Source organism: Canis lupus, chromosome 19 (assembly GCF_011100685.1).
Source record: "Canis lupus familiaris isolate Mischka breed German Shepherd chromosome 19, alternate assembly UU_Cfam_GSD_1.0, whole genome shotgun sequence".
Lineage (NCBI taxonomy): Eukaryota > Metazoa > Chordata > Mammalia > Carnivora > Canidae > Canis > Canis lupus.
In genome coordinates this window covers 39,596,511-39,623,717 of record NC_049240.1, presented here as the reverse complement: position 1 = coordinate 39,623,717, position 27,207 = coordinate 39,596,511, and the positions used below count along the sequence as shown (strand labels likewise).

The following is a 27,207-nucleotide window of genomic DNA, read 5'->3' as shown; positions in this document are numbered from 1 at the left end:
TGTATACATAATACCATGCAGTATGTATCATTCTCTCTGGCTTATTTCACTTAGCATAATGTTCTCACACTTCATCCAGGTGTGACAAATGACAGGATATCCTTTTTTCTCAAGGCTGAATAATAGTCCGTTGTATATAAATACCATAACTGGGATCCCTGGGTGGCGCAGCGGTTTGGCGCCTGCCTTTGGCCCAGGCGTGATCCTGGAGACCCGGGATCGAGTCCCATGTCGGGCTCCCTGCATGGAGCCTGCTTCTCCCTCTGCCTTTGTCTCTGCCTCTCTCTCTCTCTCTCTCTCTGTGTGTGACTATCATGAATAAATAAAAAAATCTTAAAAAAAAAATACCATAACTTCTTTATTGGTTTAACCACTAAGGGACAGTTAGGCTATTTGTATACATTGAAGGTTTTAGATTTAGCTTTGTTTCTGTTGGGGCTCAGTCTCACAACCTTGAGATCATGATCTGAGCTGAAATCAAGAGTCAGATGCATAACTGACTGAGCCACCCAGGTGCCCCTGCTTTGGCTCTATTTTTTAACATTATTTGCCTCAGAGCTTTGAAGTATTAGCTAATAATACTGCTTTTGCACAAAATCTTTTTAGTAGCCTTCCCTCTTATTTTTTCTCTGCCTGGATTTTGCCTGTCCCACAGAATTTAATGACCTTGATCTTTATTTATTAATTCACTCACTAATTCACTCATGCATTCAGATATCTGAGCACTTACTGAACACCAGGTCATAAACAAAGTGACTTCCTACGTTTCATTTACCTCATCTCCCTTTAACAGTCTTTTCTCCAATCAAAAGAGCATCGCCTAAGTAATTCACACTAGTTTTCTCTTTTCGAGTATGATTGATAGGTTAGCTTGCTTGAATATTCTAGAATTTCTTTGTCATTGTTAGTATCAGTAGTTAAGTGAAAAATACATAAACAAAACAAGATTTTCTTAGTAGAGACTTAGTGAAAAATCCCAGACTTCCTTTGTGTCTCTTCATTAATTTTGCTCAGCATTTAAAACTCATTTTAACTGAACTGTTTTAGGTATCTATATCTTTTTTCTCTTTGAAACATCAAATCAAGTGGACTTATATCTTTTAGTCTTTCTCTTATGGTTCACAGTAATTACTACTTTTTAAAAAAAAGTCAGTGTTATTGAGGTGCCATTCACTATCTTAGGTAAATTCATCCTTTTTAAATGCACAATTCTATAAATTGAGAAATGCCTACATACATATAAGTGTCACCATAATCAAAATACAAAACAGACCCGTCATAACAAAAGTTCCTTCATGCTTCTCACCAACTTTGACTCCTCAACTCTGATGTGTTTTTTGGATGACATAAACATGGAATTAAAAAAAAAAAACATGGAACTATATGGCATATGGCTTTTGAGTTTGACTTTCATTTAGCAAAATGCATTTGGGTTTCACACATATTGTTGTGTATAGCAATAGTTTCCTCCCTACTTATTGATAAATAGTATTCTATTACATGGATATACCACAGTTTTTATCCATGCACAACTGAAGTACATTTGGGTAGTCTTTATAGTCTGGCTGTTATGAACAAAACCACTAACAATGTTCATTTAGGAACTACTTTTTAGATGTGTATTGCTTAGAAATGAGGCATTATCAATAAGTCTGAAAATGATTAAGCAGGAAGATGCTAGAGACCTGGGCTCTCATACTAGTTTTGCTCTCGTTTGACAGTTACGTTGAAGAGAGAATTTAACTTCTCTGGGCTTACTTCTTTTATAAAATGTGTACATGATTTAGGGCTTATTCTAGCTTTAAAATAACATGATATTGTGATGCAGGTAAAGCATTTATTCTTGTGCTAAGAGAAGAACTTATAAATGGTTGCATACATCTTTATAAAATTAAGTTGTATGAACCCAGTATAATTAATATTTTAAATAACAGGTTATTTTGTCTCTAAGTCCAGTCACAAATGGTTGGGAAATAACATAATTTGCATAATGAATTTTAAAGGTCATCATAATCTTATGCTTTTTATTAATTATGTAATCCAATTGATTTTACATTAGAAAATTATTTTGGTGATGATTCTCTTAAGTAAATATTTGATAAAAATTTTCATTCAAAATATTTCAGCATTTATTTATTTTCTTATATATTGATGTATTTTTTATTTATTTTTAATTTAGATGGGTCTAGGAAAAACAATCCAGGCAATTGCAGTTGCTTACTTCTATAAGGAGGAATGGCCTCTTTTAATAGTGGTTCCATCATCTCTAAGATACCCTTGGACAGAAGAAATAGAGAAGTGGATCCCAGAGCTGGGTCCAGAAGATATCAATGTTATTCAGAATAAAACTGATGTGGGGTAAGAACAACTTTTTAATCATTAAGGGGGGAAAAAAAGCCTTGCATGTATTTAGTATATATTGATGTTTGGAATAAAATCTAACCTATAAATCATAATTTATAACTAAGAGAATAGTGTGGGGAATTTTATTCTACATTTTTAAAATATGATTTATCTAAAACGCAACAGTATATTTAATGTAAAATTTCTTTATGATATATTTTTAAAGTAAATGTAAATATGTATACTTTTGAAGATTTAAGTAATATGCCTACTTTATATTTACCTTACATATACTTAAAACTGACTATTTTGGCATTGAAAATTACATTTCTCAACTTTTCAGTGGTTAATTTGAAGCTTTGAGCTTTTTTGTCTGTAACAATGGTAGATTTTGCTTTCCAAGTTGTTGGTTAATATGCAAGTTTTATATATAACTCAAAATTAGTAATAACCAGTAATATTTTGACTTCTTTAGTATAGTAATTTATAATTTTATTATTTTCTGTATTGAAAATGCTTGGTGATTATTTGAAGTATCTCCTCAACAATAAATCATATTTAACTATTGGGTTTTTAAAATTTGTTTCCTAGCCATTGGGTTAAACCAATCTTGAATATTGGTAACTTATTACATTGTGTATCTAGGAGAATTATGCAAATTATCATGTTTCCTAAAGTTCAAAATTACCAACTTCTGAGCCTCAAATAAAAGGCAGTATACCTCTGTGAAATAAATGTTTCTTAAAATGTATATTTTTTAATTACAATATTATTGTATTTCTATTCTCTGAGATTGTTCACATAAAGAATATTTGTAGAAATAATGTTGGCCTTTGGTGAATGTCCTGACAAAACAGTCGGAGGCCTTTTCTCTTTTGACCTTTGAACTAAAAGTCTATAAAATATATCTTTATGGGCCTATGGAAATTTGGACAGTATTTACATGATCAAAATAAAATGTTGGCAATAATCATAAATTTCCTATTCTCCAATAAAACTGTATAAAATTTAAGACTTAAGGATTTAGAGAATATAGAATGCACTGAGGACTTTATAGCCACTTTTTGTTAACTATATTTTATTTATTTATTTACTTATTTACTTATTTATTTTTTAAAGATTTTATTTATTTATTCATGAGAGATTCAGAGAGGAGGCAGAGACATAAGCAGAGGGAGCTGAAGAGCTCCCCCTAAGGAGCCTGATGTAGTACTCGATTCCAGCCCCAGCATCATGCCCTGAGCCAAAGGCAGAGACGCTCAACCACTGAGCCACCCAGGCATCCCAACTACAATTTATTTAAAAGTTTACATTTAATTTTCTTAAAATACATATCTTGTATCATCTTTTATTTAGTTCATCCAGTTTTCCTTATTATTTAGGAAATACTGTTCTACAATTAAATAGAGACCAATATTTTTACTTGGATAACATTTGGTATCTGTTAGATAGTACTACAACTCAGATATAACTTTTTTGGAGGATATCACCTTAAGGAAAGAAAAACTTATGCAGTGTCTTCCACATGCTTAAAGAAACAGTTTATTTCTTTTCTTTTTTAAAGACCTTCTTTTTTTTTCAAATTTTATTTATTATTTGAGAGAGAGAGAGAGCATGAGTAGGGGGAGTAGTAGGCAGAAGTCAGAGGGAGAGGGAGAGGCAGGCTCCCCAGTGAGCAGAGAGCATGATGTGGGACTCAATCTCAGGACCTTTGGGCTCTATATTAACTAGATTTACCCAGGGCTTAAAATGTAGTTGATATTAAGAAAAACATGCTATTATAAATATTTATGCACACGACATGGGAACACCCAAATACATAAAATATTTATTAACCAAAGTTAAGGAACTACTTGATAGTAATACAATAATAGTAGTGGTCTTTAATACCTCACTTATATCAATGAACAGATCATTCAAACAAAATCAACAAGGAAACCGTGGCTTTGAATGACACACTGGACCAGATGGATTTAAGAGATATAGCCAGAATATTCCATCCTAAAACAGCTAAATACACATCCTTTTCAAGTGTACTTGAAACTTTCTCCAGAATAGATTCCATATTAGACTGCAAAACAAGTCTCAACAAATTAAAAAAGTTCTAAATCACAACATGCATCTTTTTTGACAACAACACTATGAAACTAGATATTGACCACAACAAAAAATCTGGAAAGAACACAAATACATGGAGGTTAAATAACATATTCATAAATAACAAATGTGTCAACCAAGACATCAAAGAAGAAATAAAAAATTACTAAGAGAGAAATGCAGATGGAAACATAATGATCTATCCTTTCTTGAGTCCTTACTTCCAAGGTGACTAAGAAAAGAAGGAATAATGGTTGTGCCAAAAAGGGCCACCACCATGTACAGACTGTTAACTGTACCAACTGTGCCTTTTGCATGCCCAGGAATAAGATCATTAAGAAGTTGATTATTTAAAAAGAAAAAAAAAGAGAAGTTATTTAAAACATAGTAGAGGCTACCACTGCCAGGGATGTTTCCAAATGAGTGTCTTCAATGCCTATGTGCTTCCTAAGCTTTATGTGAAACTACATTACCATGTGAGTTGTACCATACACAACAAGGTAGCCAGGAATCACTCTCCAGAAGCACAGAAGGACTGAACACCCCCACCTCAATTTAGACCTGTGGTTGCTACTCCACAACCACCACCAAAGCCCACATAAGGAGCTAAGTCTTTCAAGACTGAAGAGCTCATCTCTGAAAAAAATAAAATAAAATGGAGATAATGCTTTAAAAACAAACAAAAAAGAGTAAGAAAATACAGTGATCCAAAATGTTTGTAATGCCCCAAAACTGGTCCTAACAGCAATGCAGGCATACCGCAAGAAGCAAAAAAATCTCAAATTGATAATCCAATTTTATACCTAAAGGAGCTAAAAAAGAAGAACATCAAAATCCAAACCAGCAGAAGGAAGGAAATAACAAAGATTAGAGCAGAAATAAATGAAATAGAAACTTAGGAAAAAAAAAAAAAGAAAGAAACTTAGAAAAAGAACAAATCAATGAGACCAGCAGCCTCTTCTTTGAAAAGATGAACAAAGTTGATAAACCTCTACTCAGACTCATAAAAGAGAGAGAGTTCTCAAAATTAAAAAAATCAGGGACAGTTGGGTGGCTCAGTGGTTGAGCGTCTGCCTTCGGCTCAGGGTGTGATCCTGGAGTCACAGGATCAGGTCCCACTTCAGGCTCTTTGTGTGGGGCCTGCTTCTCCCTCTGCCTGTGTCCCTGCCTCTCTTTCTGTTGGTCTGTCATGAATAAATAAATAAAATCTTTTTTAAAAATTAAAAAAATCAGAAATGAAAGGAGAAATAACATTGAACACCACAGAAATTCAAGAATATAAGAGAATATTATGAAAAATTATATATGTTCACAAATTAAACAGCCTAGAAGAAATTGATAAATTCCTAGAAACATATAACATTCCAACAGTGAATCAGGAAGAAATAGAAAATTTGAACGAGGGCAGCCCTGGTGGCGCAGTGGTTTGGTGCCGCCTGCAGCCTGGGGTGTGATTCTGGAGTCCCACATCGGGCTCCCTGCATGGACCCCCTTCTCCCTCTCCCTGTGTGTGTGTCTCTCTCTCTGTGTCTATGAATAAATAAATAAAATCTTAAAAAAAGAAAAAGAAAGAAAATTTGAATGGGCCAATTACCAGCAATATATTTGATTTAGCATTCAAAAAACTCAAACAGAAGTCCAGGAGCAGATGGTTTCACAGGAGAATGTTTATTTTTTTGAGATTTATTTATTTGAGAGAGAGACTGACATGAGCTGGGGCTTGGGGGAGGCAATGGACAGGCAGAGGGAGAGGGAGAGAAAGAATCCCAGCAGACTCAATGTTCAGTGCAGAGCCAACGTGGGGCTTGATCTCATGACCCTGAGATCAGGACCCAAGCCGAAATCAAGAGTTGGGCACTTAACTACCTGAGCCACTACTCTCCCAAACATTTAAAGAAGCATTAATACCTATTCTTCTGAAACCACTCAAAAAAAAAAAAAACAAAAAGTAAGGAATATTTCAAACTATTCTATGAGGTCACCATTACTGTAATACCAAGACCAGAAAAAGACCACCAATAAAGAGAACTACAGGCCAATATCCCTTATTCACATAGATACAAAAATCCTCAAAAGAAAATACTAGCAAACCAAACCCAGTAATATTTTTTAAAAATCATTCACCAGGATCCATTGGAATTTATCTCTGAGATGCAGGGATGATGGTTTACTATTCATAAATAAATCAACATGTTATATCACATCACTAAGAGAACAGATATGAACCCTATGACCATTTTAATAGATGTAGAAAAAGCATTTGTCAAACTACAAAATCCATTTGTGATTAAAACCCTCACAAAGTAGGTTTATAGGGAACATACATCAACATAATAAAGGCCTTATATGAAAAACTCACAGCTAACATCATCCTTAATGGGGAAAAACTGAGACCTTTTTCCTAAGGTCCAGAACAGACAGGGATCTCGATTCTCAGTTTTTATTCAACATAGTACACAAAGTACTAACCAATCAGACAAGAAAAAGGCATCCAAATCAGTAAGGAAGAAGTAAAACTTTGACTACTTGCAGATGACATATGCTAAAAATGAAAACCATAAAGACTCCACCAAAAAACTATTAGAACTGATAAATGAATTCAGTAATATCACAAGATACAAAATGTACAGAAATCTATTGCATTTCTATACACTAATAATGAAGCAGCAGAAAGAGAAATCAAGAAAACAATCCCATTTACAGTTGCACCAAAAATAGTAAGATGCCTAGAAATAAACTTAACCAAAGATGTGAAACACCTGTATTCTGAAAACTGAAAAACAATGATCAGAAAATTAAGGACAGCACAAAGAAATGGAAAGGCATTTTCTGCTCATGGATTGGAAGAACAAATATTGTTAAAACATCTTACTACCCAAAAAAATCTACACATTTAATGCAGTCCATATCAAATGCCAACTGCATTTTTAACAGAACTGGAACAAACAATCCTAAAATTTATATGGAACCACAAAAGACCCTGAATAGCCAGAGCAATCTTGACAAGGAAAGAATAAAACTGGAAGCATCATAATTCCATAAGTCTGGAATTATGATGGATTAAGTGGATTAAGTACCTAAACATGAGTCCTGAAGCCATAAAAATGCTACAAGAGAGCACAGGCAGTAATTTCTCTGAATCAGTTGTAGCAACGTTTTTCCTAGATATGTCTCCTGAGGCAAGGAAAACAAAAGCACAAATAAACTATTGGGACTACATCAAAATAAGAAGCTTTTGCACAGTTATGGAAACCGTTAGTAAGTCTAAAGGGAACCTGCAAATTGGAAGACATTTGCAAATGACATGTGTGTTCAAGGGATAGAATCCAAAATATTTAAAGAACTGATAAAACTCAACATCCAAAAACCAAACTACCCAATTAAAAAATGGTTAGAAGATATGAACAGCTATTTCTCCAAATAAGATATCCAGATGGCCAGCAGACACATGAAAAGATTCCTAACATGACCCATCATCAGGGAAATGCAAATCAAAACCACAATGAGATATCAGCTCACACCTGTCAGAATGACTTAATTCAGAAACTCAAGAAACAACAAACAGTGGCAAAGAAGTGGGTAAAAAGGAATACTTGTGCACTTTTGCTGGGAGTAGAAACCAGTGAAGCCACTGTAAAAAACAGTATGGATGTTCCTCAAAAATTAAAAATAGAACTACCATTTGATGGGGGGATAAGTTTAGATGGCAGAATAGAAGAGGCAGCCTGAGCTTGCCTTGTCCCTCGAACACAGTTAGATGAACATCAAATCATTTTGAACAATTAGGAAATCAGTCTGAGAATTAAGAAAACAATCTGCACAATTAGAGGGAAAGAATGTGGCAGATGCAAGGTTCAAAGCCATGAATTGGGGGAGACAAAACTGAAGGTACCACAAAGGGGAGGAAGCCCATTTCATGGAGCGAAGTTAGAGAAGGAAAGAGAGAGTAGTGCTTAGGGCTCACACAAGGCACCACATCAATGGATGCCCTGGGTCTCACTGGGAGGGATCACTCCCCTTTCTAGAGTACATCTTGAAGAGGTTATTTTGCCTCTTCAAAGACAAAAGGCCTGCTGGGAGCCATTGAGCAGCCATTAGACAGCAAGGGACAAAGGAGCTTGCAGAGGGCAGATAACCTGGTTGCAGCTTTTCACTATGCTTCACAATAGATTTTAGCCACAGTTCATGAACCATGCAACTGCTTTTGTGGGACAGAGCAGTGCTGGGCAAGCCCAGAGGCTGTCCTCTGGTGGAGGGGGAATTGGTCCATGCTTTGCTAGGTCCTTTAAGATTTAGAGTTTGAATCCCAGCCCCCAGCTAGAGATAAAACACAGGAAAACTGTGGCACCAGTCATACCAAGGGTGGGGCACAGATGGGTTAAGGGCAGGGACCTGATGAAAGCTGGGGACACAGAAGAGAAGATTGTTGCTTTTTTTGTGACTGCCTCCTGAACAGTGGTGGCTGCAAGTTTCCCTCCCTGGGGTTCAGAGGGCATGGTGACACTGTCTTCCACCCCCAACCCCACTCTGTGCCCATCAGCACAGTCCAACTTCAGAGAGAAACAGCACCTCCAGTGAAGGCTGGAGTCACTGACAGCAAACCCAGCCTTGCACCCATCAGGGGCATCTTTCCAAGGGCAAGTCTGACTGTAAGTCAGCGTCGCGGGCCTCTACCTCAGAAGACCAACACAGCACCCCTGCCCACTTACCTCACTCCCCTCCATGTACCAGGTCTGCTGATCATAGTGTGCTCCAAAATGTCAGCTTCAGTTCTGGTGGAAATAAGCTTAACAAACTAACCAAAGCACCACCTGGTTATAGGTCTAAATACTCCCCCACTGCAAGCAAGAAGGAACTCTGTAGAGTACTCACCTATGGGAAAGAGCAGCCAAAACACAAAAACAGTGCACATAGCATACACCAGAAACACTTCCTGATGCTCCAGACTCTGGACAGTATATGGCCCCTTCTAAATACAGCATTACTTTCAGAAGCAGGAAACATAACAAATTTTCATAGTATGCAAAGGACAGAAACTTAGATGACAAGATGGAGGAATACTCCCCAGAAGATCAAGAAGAAATCACAAGCAAAGATTTGATCAAAACAGATACAAGCAATATATCTAAACAAGAATTTAAGACAGTCATAAGAATACTAGCTGGGCTTGAAAGAGGTGTAAAAGACACCAGAGAACTCTGAATGCAGAAATAAAACACCTAAAAACTAGTCAAGCTGAAATTAAAAATGTTATAACTGTGATTCAGAACTGAGTGGATGTAATCACAACGAGGATGGAAGAAGCAGAAGATTGAGTAGGTGATATAGAAGATAAAATTACGGAAAATAGTTGAAATGAAGAGGGAAAGAAATCTATTAGATTGTGAATTCAGACTTAGGGAACTCAGCGATTCCACAAAGCACAATAATGTCTGTGTCATAGGAGTCCCAGAAGAAGAGCAGGAAAAACTGGGCAGAAGGTTAATTTGAACAAATTATAGCTGAGAACTTCCCTAATCTGGGGAAGGAAACAGGCATTCACGTCTAAGAGACACAGAGAACTCCTCTCAAAATCAATAAAAACAAGTCAACATCAAGATATATCATAGTCCAACTTGCAAAATACAAAAGTAAAGAGAGAATTCTGAAAGCAGCTAGAGACAAAATGTCCTTAACCTACAAGGGTTGTAACAGCAGACCTATCCACAGAAATTTGGTAGTCCAGAAAGGAGTGTCATAATATATTCAACATGCTAAATGGGAAAAATATGCAGCAAAATTGTCATTCAGAATAGAAGGAGAAATAAAGAGTTTCCAAGACATGCAAAAACTAAAGGAGTTCATGAACACTAAACCAACTTTGCAAGAAATACTAAAGTAGATGCTTTAAGCAGGAAGAAGAGACCAAAAGAAACAAAGAACAGAGACAACCCACAAGAACAGCAACTTTACCGATAATACGATGGCTCTAAATTCATATTTATCAGTAATTACTCTGAGTATAAATGGACTTAATGCTCTAATCAAAAGATATAGGGCATCAGAATGGTTAAAAAAAATCCCATCAATATGTTGCTTACAAGTAGAGATTCATTTTAGACCCAAAGACACTTCCAGATGGAAAGTGAGTTGATGGAGAACATCTATCATGTTATTGGATATCAAAAGCAAGCTGAGGTAGCCATATTAATCTAGATTTTAAACTAAAGACTTTAAGAACACATGAAGAAGGACACTACATCATAATAAAGGGGTCTATGGAACAGGAAGAATTAACAATTTTAAATATTTTTGCCCCCAATTTGGAAGCAGCCAAATATTTAAATCAATTAATAACAAAATTAAAGAAACTCATTGATAGTACAATAATAATAGGAGACTTTAACACCCCACTCACAGCAGTGGACAGATTATCTAAGCATAAGATCAACAAGGAAACAAGAACTTTGAATGACACACTGGACCAGATGGACTTAACATATATTCAAAGCATTCATCCTAATATAGCAAAATACACATTCTTTTTGAGTGCACATAGAACACTTTCCAGAATAGATCATGTACTAGGTCACATCTCAGGCCTCAACTGGTACAAAAAATTAAGATTGTACCATGCATACTTTCAGACTACAACATTATGAAACTTATCAACTACAAGAAAAAAATTGGAAAGACCACAAATACATGGAGGTTAAAAAAATCCTACTAAAGAATAAATGGGTTAACCAGGAAGTTAAAGAAGAAATTAAAAAATTCATGGAAGCAAATAAAAATGAAAACATGACAGTCCAAAATCTATGGGATGTAGCAAAGGCGGTCATAAGAAAGAAGTATATAGCAATACAAGCCTTCCTCCAGAAGCAAGAAAAGCCTCAAATACACAACCTAACTTTACACCTAAAGGAGATGGAAAAAGTGCCGCAAATAATGCCCAAAACTAGCAGAAAAAGGGAAATGGTTAAGATAGAGCAGAAATAAATGCTATGAAAATCTAAAAAGAACCAGTAGAACAAATGAATAAAACTAGAAGCCACCTCTTTGAAAGAATTAACAAAATTGAGAAACTCCTAGTCAGACTTACCAGAAAGAAAAGAGAAAAGACCCAAATAAGTAAAATATGAATGAAAGAGAAGAGATCATGGGAAGCCCGAGTGGCTTAGCGGTTTAGCGCCTCCTTCAGTTCAGGGCGTGATCCCAGAGATGCAGGATTGAGTCCCACATCAGGCTCCCTGCATGGAGCCTGCTTCTCCCTCTGCCTGTGTCTCTGCTTCGCTCTCTCTCTCTCTCTCTCTCACTCTCTCTTGCTCTCTCTCTGTGTCTCTATGAATAAATAAATAAAATCTTAAAAAAAATAAAAAAACAAAACAGATCACAACCAAACCACAGAAATACAAACAATTATAAGAGAATATTATGAGCAATTATGTGCCAACAAATTTTGCAATCTGGAAGAAATGGATAAATTCCTAGAAACATCTAAACTACGAAAACTGAAACAGGAAGAAATAGAAAATTTGAACAGACCGATAACCAAGAAAGAAATTAAATCAGTAATAAAAAATCTCCCAACAAACAAGAATCCAGGGCTGGATGGCTTCCTTGGGAAATTCTACCAAACATTTAAGAATTAATTCCTATTCTTCTAAATCTGTTCCAAAAAATAGAAGTGGAAGGAAAACTTCCAAACTCATTAAATGAGGCCAGCATTACCTTGATCCCAAACAAGACAAAAAAACCCCACTAAAAAGGAGAATTACAAACATGTATCCCTAATGAACATGGATGCAAAAATTCTCAACAAGATACTAGTTAATTGAATCCATCAGTACATTAAAAGGATTATTTACCACAATCAAGTATGATTTATTCCTGGGCTGCAAGGATGGTTCAGTATTCACAAATCAATCAACATGATTATATTAATAAAGAGTAAGAACCGTATGTCCTCCTAGATGCAGAAAAAGTGTTCCACAAAATGCAGCACTCTTTTCTTGATACAAAAAACCCTCAAGAAAGTAGGGATAGAAGGAAAGTACCTCAGGATCCTAAGGGCCATATACGTAAGAACCACAAGTAATATCATCCTCAATGGTGAAAAACTGAGAGCTAAGGTTAGGAACATGACAAGGATGTCCACTCTCACTGTTCAACATAGTACTGGAAGTCCTAGCTTCAGCTGTCAGAACAACAAAAAGAAGTAGAAGGCATTTATATCAGCAAGGAAGATGTCATCCTTTCACTATTTACAGATGACATGATACTCTGTATAGAAAACCCAAAAGACTTCACCAAAAAATTGCTAGAAATGATACATTAATTCAGCAAAATCACAGGTTATAAAATCAACATACAGAAATCTGTTGCGTTTCCATACTAATATGAAGCAGCAGAAAAAGAAATCAGGGAATCGATCCCATTTGCAATTATACCAACAACCATAAGATACCTAGGAATAAACCTAACCAAAGAGGTTAAAGGTATGTACCCTAAAAACTATAGAATATATATGAAAGAAAATGAGGACAACACAAATGGAAAAACATTCATGCTCATGGTATAGAAGAACAAATATTGTTAAAATGTCTATACTACCCAAAGCAATCTACACATTCAATGCAATTCGTATCAAAATAACAGCGTTTCTCACAGAGATAGAACAAACAATTCTGAAATTTGTATAGAAGTAGAAAAGACCCCAAAATAGTGAAAGCTATCCTGAAAAAGCAAAGCACAGTGGGAGGCATCACAATTCTGAACTTTAAGCTGTATTACAAAGCTGTAGTCATCAAGGCAGCATGGTACTGGCACAAAAACAGACACATAGGTCAAGGGAACAGAAAAAAAGAACCCAGAAATGGACCCACAACTGTATGGTCAGCTAATCTTTGATGAAGGAGGAAAGAATATGCAATGGGGAAAAGTCAGTTTCTTTAACAATTGGTATTGGAAAAACTGAATAGCTTCATGCAGAAGAATGAAACTGGGCCATTTTCTTACACCATATACAAAAATAAATTTAAAATAGATGAAAGACCTAAATGTAAGACAGGAAACCATTAAAACCTTAGAGGAAAAAACAGGATCACCTCTTTGATCTCAGCTGCAGCAACTTCTTACTGCACACATCTCCAGAGTCAAGGTAAACAAAGAAAAATGAACTCTTGGGACCTCATTGAGATAAAAATATATATTTTTTTAGATTTTAGTTACTTATTATTTTAGAGAGAGAAAGGAAGTCAGAGTGTGGGGTGTGTGGTAGTGGTGAGGAGTAAAGAAAGGGAAGGAGAAAAATCTTAAGAAGATTTCCTGCTGAGTGCAAAGCTCAGCATGGCATTCCGTCTCATGACCCTGAAATCGTGACCTGAGGCAAAATCAAGAGTGTACCACCACCAACTGAACTACCAAGGTGCCCCAAAATAAAAAGCTTCTGCACAGCAAAGGAAACAATCGACAAAACTAAAAGGCAACCAATGTGATGGAAGAAGATATTTGTAAGTGACATATCAGATAAAAGGCTAGTATACAAAATCTATAAAGAACTTACCAAACTCAAAACCCAAAAAGCAAATAATGGGCAGTTAAGAAATACACAGAAGACATGAATAGACATTTTACCAAAGAAGACATCCAGATGACTAATAGACACATTGAAAAAAAATCCTCAACATTACTCAGCATCAGGGAAATATAAATCAAAACCACAATGAGATACCACCTCACACCTCTCAGAATGGCTAAAATTAATAACACAGGAAACAACAGATGTTGGTGAGGATGTAGAGAAAAGGGAACGCTCGCTCTTACACTCTTAGAATGAAACTGGTGCAGCCACTCTGGAAAACAGTATGGAAGTTCCTCAAAAAGTTAAAAATAGAACTACCCTGTGACCTGGCAATTGCACTACTAGGTATTTATCCAAAGGATACAAAAATGCTGATTCAAAGGGGCACATGCACCCCAACTTTATAGTAGCACTATCAAGAATAACCAAATTATGGAAAGAGCCCAAATGTCCATTGACTGATGAATAGATGAAGCAGTAGTGTATATGTGTATATATATACATTTATATACATTTATATACATAAAGGCATATACATATATATATACAATGAAATATTACTCTGCTATAAAAATAAAATAAAATCTTGCCATTTGCAGCAACATGAATGGAACTAGAGTGTGTCATGCTAAGCGAAATATGTAGCCAGAGAAAGAAAAATACCATATGATTTCCCTCATATGTGGAATATAAGAAACAAAATATGAACATTGGGGGAAGGAAGGAAAAAAAGATAACAGAGAAAGAGCAAACTATAACAGACTCTTAAATATTAGAGAAGAAACAAGGTTGAGAGAGGGGAGGTGCCTGGAAGGATGTGCTAAATGGGTGATGGGCATTAAGGAGGGAACTTGTTGGATGAGCTCTGGATGTTACATGTAAGTGATGAATCAATAAATTGTTCCTGGATATAGTTCCCAATGCTATACTGTATGTTAACTAAGTTGAATTTAAATTAAAAAAAAAAAGAACTACCATATGATCTCATGACTGGTTATTTCCTCCTAAGAATATTTAAAAACACTAATTCCAAAGGATATATGCACCCCTATGTTACTGCATTTTTATTTACAATAGCCAAATTATGCAGTCAGACCAAGTGTCCTTCAATGGATGAATAGATGAAGAAGTGGTATAAATATACATATGTATATATACAGGGAGATACTATTCAGCCATAAAAAAGAATGCAGTCTTGCCGTTAACACCAACCTGCAGTGAGTTACTGAGTATAATACTGAGCGAAATAAGCCAACCTGAGAAAGACAAATACCATATGATCTTACTGAAATTTAGTATTTAAGAAACAAAACAAAAAAGGAGAAAGAGACAAACCAAGAAACAGATTCAACTGTAGGAACAAACAGATGCTTATCAGAGAGGAAGTAGGTGAGGTAGACTAATGAAATAGGTGAAGGGAATTCATAGTATACTTATATGGAATTGTTGAATCAGTGCATTGCATACCTGAAACTAATATAACACTATATTTTAACTATACTGGAATTAAAATTTTAAAAATAAATAAATTTTTAAAAATTTAAAATGTAGTTGTTGTATTGTTGTGCTTTTTTTAGGACCTCTTCGTTTTCTCTTAGAGGGTAGAGAACTGCAGAAGATGGACTCTGTCCTGTATATTTTCACCAGTGATACAGAAAATGCAAACATAATGTGTTTTATTGTTAATATATTTACTTGTCTAGTTATTTCATTCTACAAACTCATAAGGAGCCTAGCACTGCATATATACCGATAAACAAGACACATTCTTTGTCCTCATCAATTTTATGAGGTAGCAAGGGAGATAAATATGTGCATGAATAATTTTATTACAGTATGGTAAAGAATACTATAGTTGTATGAATAATTAGGTAGTTGAAAATATGAGAGATCTCTTTAGGCCAGTGTTTGCATAAAGTGATGCCTTCCTCTCCTCTTTTCCATGTTTCAGATCACCCCTCAGCCAGTGAGTTTTTGTCGTCACAGTTTCAGGCACTCTGCTGGGCTTTAATGTGACAGTCCAGGAATACGAAATGCCTTGCAGTGCATTGGGCAGCCCTGCAATACTAAGCATTGTCTCAAAATTTTCTGTGTTGAAAAATACTGCTATCCTCTTTGTGGGAAGGCTTCAATGAATACTCAACTAATATTTGAGTATCCACTTTATTTATGACTCTAGATGCCTGGACATAAATATTCTCAGAAAGTAATGTCCCTATGCTAGTAATACATGGCTTGGTGGATGTCAAAATCTTCCAAACACCATTTAACCAAATATTTTTGGTTAACCAGTACATTAAATTTTGGACTCTGATTTATCATATCTAAAAAGTATAAACATCTTAAGAGAAACTGAGTTCTGGCAGTGTAATACTGCTATGTTAATAAATCCCTTTATTTCTCCCCTTTATTTTCTTTATTTTCCTTCTCCCAAAGAGTTGTGGTGTTTATGATAAGTTGGTTACTGAAATATTTTGAAATTACATGACCTTTTTTTTTTTCCTAGGAGAATATCGACCAGCAAAGTGACAATTCTGGGCTATGGTCTTTTAACTACAGATGCAGAGACTTTGATAGATGTATTGAATAATCAGAACTTCAAAGTAGTTATAGTAGATGAATCACACTACATGAAGTCCAGGAATGCAACTCGCAGTAAGATTTTATTGCCAATAGTACAGAAAGCCAAACGAGCCATTCTTCTTACAGGAACTCCAGCTTTGGGAAGGCCTGAAGAGGTACTATAATCCTTAAATCTTGGCTTAAAAAATATCTTTCACAAAAAAAATAAATGGGAATTTCTAGATGGCTATTCTTGATTAAATGCATCCTTTAGTATGACTATTTTCTCTGTTTACATGTGAACTTTACCTGTGCTTGTACATGTATATAAAAACATAGTTTTTACTTTCAACTTAAGGTTTTCATATTAAGTATACATTTATAATATCCATCACATTTGTTTTCATATTATTCATATATACTTTTAGTCTTCATTTATCCATTTGGTTTGACATTATAAGCTCCTTAGGATTGCGGTTTAATCTATTTTTTATCTTCTAACTTCTTTCTGTTTCTCTTTTATTTTAAGATACATGTTTGAGGACTGCCTGGGTATCTCAGTCAGTTGAGCTTAAGACTCAGTTTTCGCTCAGGTCATGATTTTGGCATTGTGGGATGAACCCCACTTTTGTCTCCATGCTGTGCAGAGTCTGCTCAAGATTCTCCCTCTTTCCCTCTGGCCCTCACCCTGCTCATGCTCTCTCACTAAAATAAATAAATAAATCTTTTTTAAAAACCCCACATAGATCCATGTTTGGGAAGGTATAGGTATCTGAATTTATGTTCAAGTCAGATGGAGAAATAAGGCATTTGTATGATACTCCCATTTAGTTCTAAGAGCCATAGAGAGAATGGAGTAATTAAAGGGTTGGGAGAAGAAATGATGAATGAAATTCTTGAGTCTTGAAGGGTCACTGTACTCTAAAGAAGCCCTTTCTGTTCATGAACCCTGAGTCATAGAAAAAAAATGTACTTTTTGTCTTGTAGGATTGTAAGAATTTTTTTTTTTTTTTTTGGATTGTAAGAATTAAAGGAAATACTGGTTTAAAAGTATCTTGTATGTGCCCTGGCACATGGTATGCATTTAACATACAGTAGACATTTTTATTATTGATTAATAAGCCAAGCATGGGAGGCAACTATTGATAAAGTGTATTATGTAAATTGATTTTCAAATGTTAAACCAATCTTACATTCCATGATAAATCTCTCTTGACTATATATAACCCTTTTTATTTGTTACTGGATTCAGTTTGCTCTGTTTTGCTGATGATTTTTTTGTTTATATTCATTAGAAATAGTAACATATAGTTTTCTTATTATACCTTTGATTTTAGTATTAAGGCAATACTGGTCTCACAGAATGAGTTGGGAAGTATTCTCTCCTTTCCTGCTTTTTAGAAGAGTTTGTGAAACTTTGTTATTACTTCTTTTTTAAATGTTTGGTAGAATTTAGAGGTGAAAAAAAAAAAAAAAGAATTTAGAGGTGAAACCATCTGAGCCTGAGTTTTTCTTTGTGAGTAGATTTTAAATTAATAATTAAGTCTCTTCACTGAATATATATCTATTCAGATTGTGTATTTCTTCTTGAGTTAGTATAATATTTTGTGTCTTTCTAGGAATTTTTCCATTTTATCTAAGGCATTTAAGTTATTAGCACACAGTTCATAGTATTCCTTTATAACCTTTGTGTTTCTATAAGGTTGATAGTATATGTCCCCTCTTTTATGTTTTTTTAATTTTTATTTATTTATGATAGTTACAGAGAGAGAGAGAGAGAGAGAGAGAGAGAGGCAGAGACATAAGCAGAGGGAAAAGCAGGCTCCATGCACCGGGAGCCCGACGTGGGATTCGATCCCGGGTCTCCAGGATCGCGCCCTGGGCCAAAGGCAGGCGCTAAACCGCTGCGCCACCCAGGGATCCCATGTCCCCTCTTTTATTTCTGATTTTAGTAACTTGAGTCTTTTCTCTCTCTTTCTCTCTCTCTTTTTTAATTTGGTTAGTCTAAGCTAAAATTTTGTGAATTTTCCCATTCTCTCCAAAACCAGTATTTGGTTTCATTGATTTTTTTTTTTCTGTTTTTCTATTCTCTGTGTTGTTTATTTCCATTCTAATCTTTATTATTCTTTCTGTCTGTTTTGTGTTTTGTATACTCTTTGTCTCCTAGTGTCTTTAGGTGAAAAGATTATTGATTTAAGACCTTTCTTCTTTTTTTTAATAGAGATATATACAAAAAAAAATAGAGATATATACAGCTATAAAGTTCACTCCTTGGAAGATACATTGGCAAATACTTAAAAAGATAACAATAGAGTTACCATGAGTCCTAGCAATTCCATTTTTTTTTGCAATTCCATTTTTTAATTTTATACACAAGAAACTGAAAATATATGTGTGTTCACAAAAAAAACTATCCATAGTAGCATTATTTATAATATCCACAAAGTAGTAAGAAGCCAGTGTCCATAACTGATAAATGGGTAATGAAAATGTATCCATAAAAAGGAATGAAATACTGATACATTCTACAACATGGGTGAACCTTGAAAGTAGTATGCTAAGTCCATGAAGTCAGACAGACTTACATAATTCTATTTATGTGAAATATCCAGAAAGGCTAAGTAATGGAAATAGGAATCAGATTAATGATTGCCAGGATTGGAGAGAATGGGAAATGACTAGTAATAGGTATGGAATTCCTGTCTATGGTGATACAAATATTTCAAAAGTAAATAATGGTGATCGGCATTTTGTAAATATACTAAGAGCCACTGAATTGTACACTTTAAAAGTATGAACAATGAGAGGCACCTGGGTGGCTCAGTGGTTGAGTGTCTGCCTTCAGCTCAGATCATGGTCCTGGTCCTGGGATTGAGTCCCACATCAGGCTACCCACAAGGAGCCTGCTTCTCCCTCTGCCTATGTCTCTGCCTCTCTCTCTGTGTCTCTCATGAATAAATAAAATCTTTTTAAAAAATTTAAAAAATGAATGTATGAACAATGAAAGTGATATATGAATTATTTCTCATTAAAGCAGCTCTCTTAAAAATGTATACTAAATAACAGTGAGACACTACTATGTACAGCCTATCAAAGTTATAAAAATGAGAAGATTTCATGATACTATTGATGGGAATACAAACTGGGACCTGCTTTTTGCACTGTAGCACAATAACAGCCATCAAACTTTAAAAAGCATATACCTTAAATCCACCTATTTCATTTCTGAACATATATCCTACAGACTTAACTAATGGAAATACAGATTGATGAGTGGTGAGTGGATGGATGGATGAATAGATAAATAGATAAATGGTAGATGAGATGTAGATACATATACCTATGCCTACATATATTTATATATGCACACATATACATAGAGAGACTAAATGAAGTTATTAACTTTTATAATTGTATAAAAGCCAGAAACAGCCTATGTGTCCAAGATCAGGAGACTGTTTTTTCTTTTTTTTTAAGATTTTATTTATTTATTCACGAGAGACACTAACAGAGAGAGAGGCAGAGACAAAGGCAGAGGGAGAAGCAGGCTCCCCTGCTTTTATATGTACTCTAATGTTGTCTAAGACATGTTTTAGGGGACAAAAATTCTAGTTTTATATATATAATATCTTCACATTAATAGAAGAGAAGATATATGTATCTCTGTGTAGGCATACAAAATATATAAATGTATATTAGAGAAAAAGATAACAGTTATCCCTGAAGAATAGGATGGCAGAGATGTGTGAATAGAGGAAAAGGAGGGGGCCTGAGAAAGAAGAGGTGGATTTTCTTTTTTACTCTTTGCTATTTTTTAAACTAGAGTTATCATAGTAATAATATTTACTTGAAAATACTACAACATATTGAGAACACTTGTATTGTTACAGCTTTTCATGCAGATTGAAGCTCTCTTTCCTCAAAAATTTGGAACATGGACTGAGTATGCCAAAAGATACTGTAATGCACATATCAGGTATGACAAAGTACTTTCTATAAATTTTAATTCTTGCATATATACCATGAACATTAAGGTTATTAGTCATTCTTTGTTCCAGTGCTTTTCACACTGGTAGTAGCTATGGAGTAATTTCTTCAAGTAAAATCTTATGTGAAGACCTATACATAAATAAAAGAAGTATATAATGGCATTTTTTTTTCTTTAATTTTTTACCTTCCATTTTATTTTTGGAATTATTTAATTGTACTGACTGGGTAAATGTGCACAATGTACAAAAGTGAAGAGTAAGTTCATTCTTCTTTGGCTGTCTCCCAGCCAGCCATTTCCCTTCCCAGGTAACCTGGGTTGGGTTATTTATTTTGTATCCTTCTGGAAACACAGTGTTGGCAATTTATTGTGTATCCTTCTGGAGATACTCAATGTACGAAGAAGCATATGGATACACAGTGTTGGCAATTTATTGTGTATCCTTCTGGAGGCACTCCATGCATGAAGAAGCATATATGATTGTATGTGTATAATATTGTTTCATTTTATTTCTACATATATAGTAATATAAGGTACGTATTGTTCTGCTGTATGTTGTCTTCATCTAATATGTGTGGAGATCCTTCCATATCAGTTCCTAAAAGAGCTTTAACATTTTTATTTTTAGCTGCTCCCAGTATTCCACTGTTTGCATGCACTATAATTTATTTAGTATACTATTAATAGACCTTTATCTGTGGTACATAGCTGTTGCATACAGTACAGCATTGAATATCCTTGCACATTTTGAGAGGCAGTACATTATATTGGCAAAAAGCATGCAAAATTAGAGCTAGACCACCTGTCTTATATATTTATATCCAGTACTTACAATGTTTCATTTTATGAAAGTAACTTTACTTCTCCAGACCTTGGTGTCTTTAGCTCTAAAAGAGACAATAATTATCCCTATCTCAGAGAATTCTTAGGAGATTTACATTAGCTAATATTTATGAGGGACTTCAACAGTCAGTGGCACATAGTGACCACTCAATAATTATGAGCTATTTTAATATTTCATGTCACACATACAGGAATAAATCTTTAGGATAAATTTATAGAATTGGAATTGCTGGTACAAAGGGCATGTGTATTTTTATATTTTTTAGACTTTTGCAAACTGCTCCACCAAAATTATACTAATTTATATTCCCACAAGCAATAAGTTTGTCTCTTTCTCCACACCTTTCCAACCTGTTCAAATATAAATTATTTTTCTCTTGCCAGTGTGTTCTGATGGTAGTTTTACTTCTTCTCCTGCTAGTTGTCTCTTTATGTTCTTTGCCCTTCATCTTCCTAAACTGACTAGCTATTTTTTTCTTATTGATATATTGGAAATCTTTATAATAGAAATCAGCTGTTTGTGATGAGTCCCTCACATTTTTTCCCAGTATGTTTTCTTTTATCCTTTCTACAGTTGTTTTTTTTTAAGATTTTATTTATTTATTCATGAGACACAGAGAGGCAGAGAGGCAGAGACACATGCAGAGGGAGAAGCAGGCTCCATGCAGGGAGCGGGATGTGGGACTCTATCCGGGGGTCCCCAGGATCACGCCCTGGACTGAAGGCGGCGCTAAACCACTGAGCCACCCGGGCTGCCTTCTACAAGTTTTTAAAATAACCTTATGGTGTTTTGATGCTTTTTCAAGGGCTATAGAGCACAGAGATAGAGTCTTTCTAAATTGTATGAAGGCATTTTAACAGTGATAGCAAAATCAGACAATATACAGAAAAAAAAAAACTAAGGACTTTTTAACTTAAATTTATAAATGTAGAAATCCTCAATATTAATATAAACCAAAACTCATGAAAAGTCCTCATGTGTTGACCTCATGTGTTGCAAATTGAATTTAGATCAGCAAGTATAGTTTAATATTAGAAAATGTGTTAATATAGTCGTTTTACTAGTGAAAAGGAAAAACTTCATTACATCATCTCCATATATGCTGAGATGTAATTTGATAAAATTCAGTATCTATCCTTTTATACGGTTTAATAATTTTTTAATTATTGAAGTATAGTTGACATACAGTGATAAATTAATTTCAGGTGTACAACATAGTTATTTGACGATTCTGTACATAACTCAGTGCTCACTATGATAAGTGTAGTACAGTGTTACTGATTTTATTCTGTATACTGTACTTTTCATCTCCACATCTTCTCTATTCTATACCTGGAAGATTGTACCTCTTAATCCCCTTCATCTACTTTACCCAGCTCCCCTCCTCACCTCCATTCTGGCAACTATCAGTTTGTTCCCTGTATGTTTTGTTTTGTTTGTTTGGTGATTTATTTTGTTTTTTAGATTCCACATGTAAGTTAAATTATATGGCATTTGTCTTTCTCTGACTTACTTCACTTAGCATAATACCCTCTAGGTCTGTCCATGTTGTCTTAAATGGCAGGATATCATTCCTTTTATGGCTGATGATTATTTTTTTTATATTTATATACCACAACTTTTTTATCCATTCATCAAGAGGACACTTGAGTTGCTTCCATAATTTGGCTATTTAAATAATGCTATTATAAACATAGGGGTGCATATGAATTTTGAATTAGTGTTTTTGTTTTCTTTGGGTAAATACCAACTAGTGGAATTTGGTATTTCTCTTATTAGTTTTATGAGGAACCTCTGTATTGTTTTCCATAGTGGTTTCACCAATTTACCTTCCCACTAACAGTGCACAAGGGATTCCTTTTCTCCACATCTTTGCCAACACTTGTTATTTCTTTTGATACTAGCCGTTCTGACTGGGTTATATTTAGAGGAAGTTGTAAATACAAATATGATTTGGAGAAGGCAGTACATTCAGATTTGCATTTCCTTGATGATTAGTGATGTTGATTGAGCATCTTTTCATGTGTCTATTGGCTATCTTTATGTCTTCTTTGGGAAAATGTCTGTTCATATCCTCTGCCTGTTTTTTAATCGAATTGTTTGCATTTTTGGTGTTGAGTTTTACAAGTCCCAATATATTTTGGATATTAACCCCTTATTGGATATATCACTGGCAAATATCTTTCCCTATTCACTAAGTTGCCTTTTTGTTTTGTTGATGGTTTACTTTCCTTTGCAAAAGCTTTTTAGTTTGGTATAGTTCCAATAGTTTATTTTCACTTTTGCTTCCCCTGGCTGAGGAGACAACCCATAAATATATTGCTAAGTGATGTCTAAGAGATCACTGCTGTTTTCTTCTAGGAGTTTTATGGTTTAAGGTCTAGCATTTAGATCTTTAATCTGTTTTGATTTTGTTTTTGTGTATGGTGTAAGAAAGTGGTTCGTTTTAATTTTTTTGCATGTAGCTGTCCAGTTTTTACAACATCATTTATTGAAGAAACTGTCTTTAGCCCCATCATATATCCTTAACCCCTTTGTTGTAAAGTAATTGACCATGTAAGTGTGGATTTATTTCTGGGATCTCTATCCCATTTCATTAATTTTTGTGTTTGTTTTTGTGCCAGTGCCATACTCTTTGAATACTGTGTCTTTACATTATACCTTGAAATGTGATATTGTGATACCTCTGGATTTGTTCTTTTTTTTTCAAGATTGCTTTCACTATTCAAGGTCTTTTGTGGTTCCATATGAATTTTAGGATTAGTCTAGTCCTGTGAAAAAATGTTATAAGTACTGTAGTAGGGATTGCATTAATTCTATAGATTGCTCTGGTTATAGATTAACTCTTCCAATCTATGAATATGAGGTTTTTAAAAATGTGTGTATATATACTCAAAGCCACTGTATTATATGAAACTTTAAATCTGGAGCAAGGATGTTCCCTGACATCATGGTTTGCTTTATGCAGGCAGCACTAAATCAGTTCAGATATATACACACACCCAAAAAAAGGTAAAAATTGTAATGAAAATGACAAAATTATCATTATTTGCAGCTCATATTATTTAATTGGAAGGCCTGAGGGGATCAGCTCAAAAATGCTCACAATAAAAGAATTTATTAAGGTATCCTAGCACAGAGTTACTAATAAAAAGTCAATTGTCTATCTATACATAAATAATAATAAATAGTTATAAGATATAATGCCAAATAGACATGATACTACATGTTGTTAGGAGACTGTATTTTTTTTTTTTTGCAGACTATAAATGCCAAAAGTTTATTTACATAGAAGAGACATATTAATTGGATTTATCTTTGGGGGACTAGGAAATCCTAAATGGTCAGAAGCATTTCATCTTTTCTGACTAGGACTTGTCATATGAGAAAAGAAGTGTGTAACTATTCCTTTCTTGATTATTAACACACATACGGTTTCAAAGAAAGGTTTATATTTTGGAAATGCTTTATGTTTGGGGAGATTGTGTTCTATTTTCTGTTTACTAGAGAAAGCCATTTCAAGATTATTATTATTATTATGCTTCTCAAAAGACATTTTCTTCCAGATTCCATTTCAAAAATTTTACGTTATTCCTTTTCTTTATTACCTTGAAACTAATATGGTATCATAGACTGATTCAGATCAAGGCTCTTCCTGGCATTTTAAGTTAGTTTGGAATGTTAAATTTTTTCCATAATGTTTTGATTTCATGAAGATGTCATTTTCACACTATAATTTTGCAGAAGGCAAATTATGGTTAGTTATTCAGTTCTAGACCCATATTTTATATTTGAAATATCATGACTGTATTCAAATTAAGTTAAATGAAGCTTAGCAAAATTATAACTTTATCTTTATAAAGTTTATTAGATACATATGTGGTCACAAACAGAAGTATAATAATGCAAATGTAGTTTGGAGATGAGAAGTCTAGGTATAGATGACTACTTGGTTTGATTTGAGAGACACAGAGGAAGTATTACTCCACCAGAACATCCCATATCCACAATCCTTTGCATCATTCATTGTGCTGCATTGTATTTAGAGGACACTATAAATGCAAATATGATTTGGATAAGGGAGCACATTCAGTTGTCCATCATTAGCACAGGAGACCTAGAAAAGACTTTACAGATTACTCAGTCTGCCTTTGTCACTTTATAGGCACCAGGCAATGTTAAATGGCTTGCCTAGTATCTGACTTCATCTTGCACCTTTTTTTCGCTTTCCCTGGAAGTAAGAAAGACCTCAGGAATGGCAACTTTAATAAATGTTCTTTTACACAGAAAAGAAGGACACATAGGTAATCCAGCGAAGCATTCTGTTATCAGTAGCCACCTTCAAAAGGTACACTGTGGGAAGACAAATTTGTCCTCCCTAATGTCATGCTTAAAGGTTAAGAATATTCTAGCATAGTTTTATGAAAATTTCTCCGATTTTCTGAACTTTCTTTACTGCTGATATGTTGTGCCATTTCTGCCACTTAGGAGAAATAGTTGTCTAAATTTTTATGAGAGGGAAAATGCTGAAAGATAATACATATTAAAGGTATTTACAGCCATTTTCCAAAAGTGTTAATTAATAGGTCATGTCAGCTTCAAGAAATGTCTCTTATGGAATTGTACTGTACTTTGTCCTCAGCACTGTCATATTTAATGTTCTTATCCATGGGCTAAATAGAGGTCAAGTCTATTTCATTTGCAAATGGCTCAAATCTGAGAGAAATAGTTAATATACTGGATGGCAGAGATAAGTTTGAAAAATAATTAGATAAAAATTAATAGGACAAATCCTGCACTTATGCTTAGAAAGTCTGCTTTGTGTGGAAGGATTTCAGAAATCCTCACCTATTGTCACTAGTTTAGTTCAAGAAGATTTCTGGTTTTGAATAACCTTATGCTAAATTGAAGTCAACTGTCATAACTGATAAAAATAAAGTAATATTGGGATGTATTGTTCATATTAACATTCAGAGTAAGGGATGGTTCTACTCCAATCATTGATTAGACCACATCTGGAGTGTAGTTTAATTTTGATTAATCCATTCATTCAAAAACATTTATAGGGTATCTATTATTTGTCATCCCATGTGTTAAGCATCAGATACATATTAGAGAACAAGACCTACGTGGTTCCAACCTTCACTGAGTTCTCAAACACTAACCAGATGATAACAGTTGTGATGAGTGTCATATAAAGGAAGTAAACGATGTAATGGCAGAGTTTAAGAGAGTGAACTATCAAGTCACAAAGAACAGAAGGGGCATCTTGTTAGTGAGTGATATTTATTTGCATTCCAGGAAGAGTAGTTTTATGTGCTAAGCCTAAGTAAGAGCCAGAGAGACTGCTAGGCCTTTGAGGAACTAAAGGTAAAAGTAGATCAGGTCATAGGAATATTCTTGAGCTAATAGAAGAGAGTCTCAAGACAAAAATGGAGTTTGGCATAGGTCATTTTATATGGGGTCCTTTTCTTTTCATCAGAATAGCAGTAAGAAGGCACTGGAAGGTGTTTTATGCTTTTTATTTATCAGTATTATAGGAGATTTTTTAAGTAAAATATACGTAAGAAAATTTACTATTTTAACTTTTTAAGTTTATAATTCAGTTATATTAAGTACATTCACACTGTTGTGCAAACATCATTACCATTTGTCTCCAGAACTTATTCATCATCCCAAACATTAAACAGTAACTCTATATTCCCCTTGCCCCCTCACCCCTGCATTCTGGGGTTTTAAAGCATAAAAGGAACAAACATGCCAAGATGTATAAGCTTGGTTTGTTATTTTTCAAGACAACATTTTCACATT

The 27,207-nt window shown here is 34.5% G+C and overlaps 1 protein-coding gene and 1 pseudogene across 4 annotated transcripts in view; both read left to right on the top strand.

Moving 5' to 3' along the window:
• Positions 1–27,207, top strand: part of ZRANB3 (zinc finger RANBP2-type containing 3) — a 299,116-nt gene that overhangs the window by 162,555 nt on the left and 109,354 nt on the right. For all 4 annotated transcript variants that reach the window (XM_038565063.1, XM_038565064.1, XM_038565062.1 and 1 more), the window contains exons 4-6: positions 2,180–2,358; positions 16,509–16,740; positions 20,455–20,540. In XM_038565063.1, coding sequence (XP_038420991.1) covers positions 2,180–2,358; positions 16,509–16,740; positions 20,455–20,540 — 497 coding nt within the window. The remainder of the gene's footprint in view (positions 1–2,179; positions 2,359–16,508; positions 16,741–20,454; positions 20,541–27,207) is intronic.
• Positions 2,725–5,042, top strand: LOC102154043 (annotated as a pseudogene).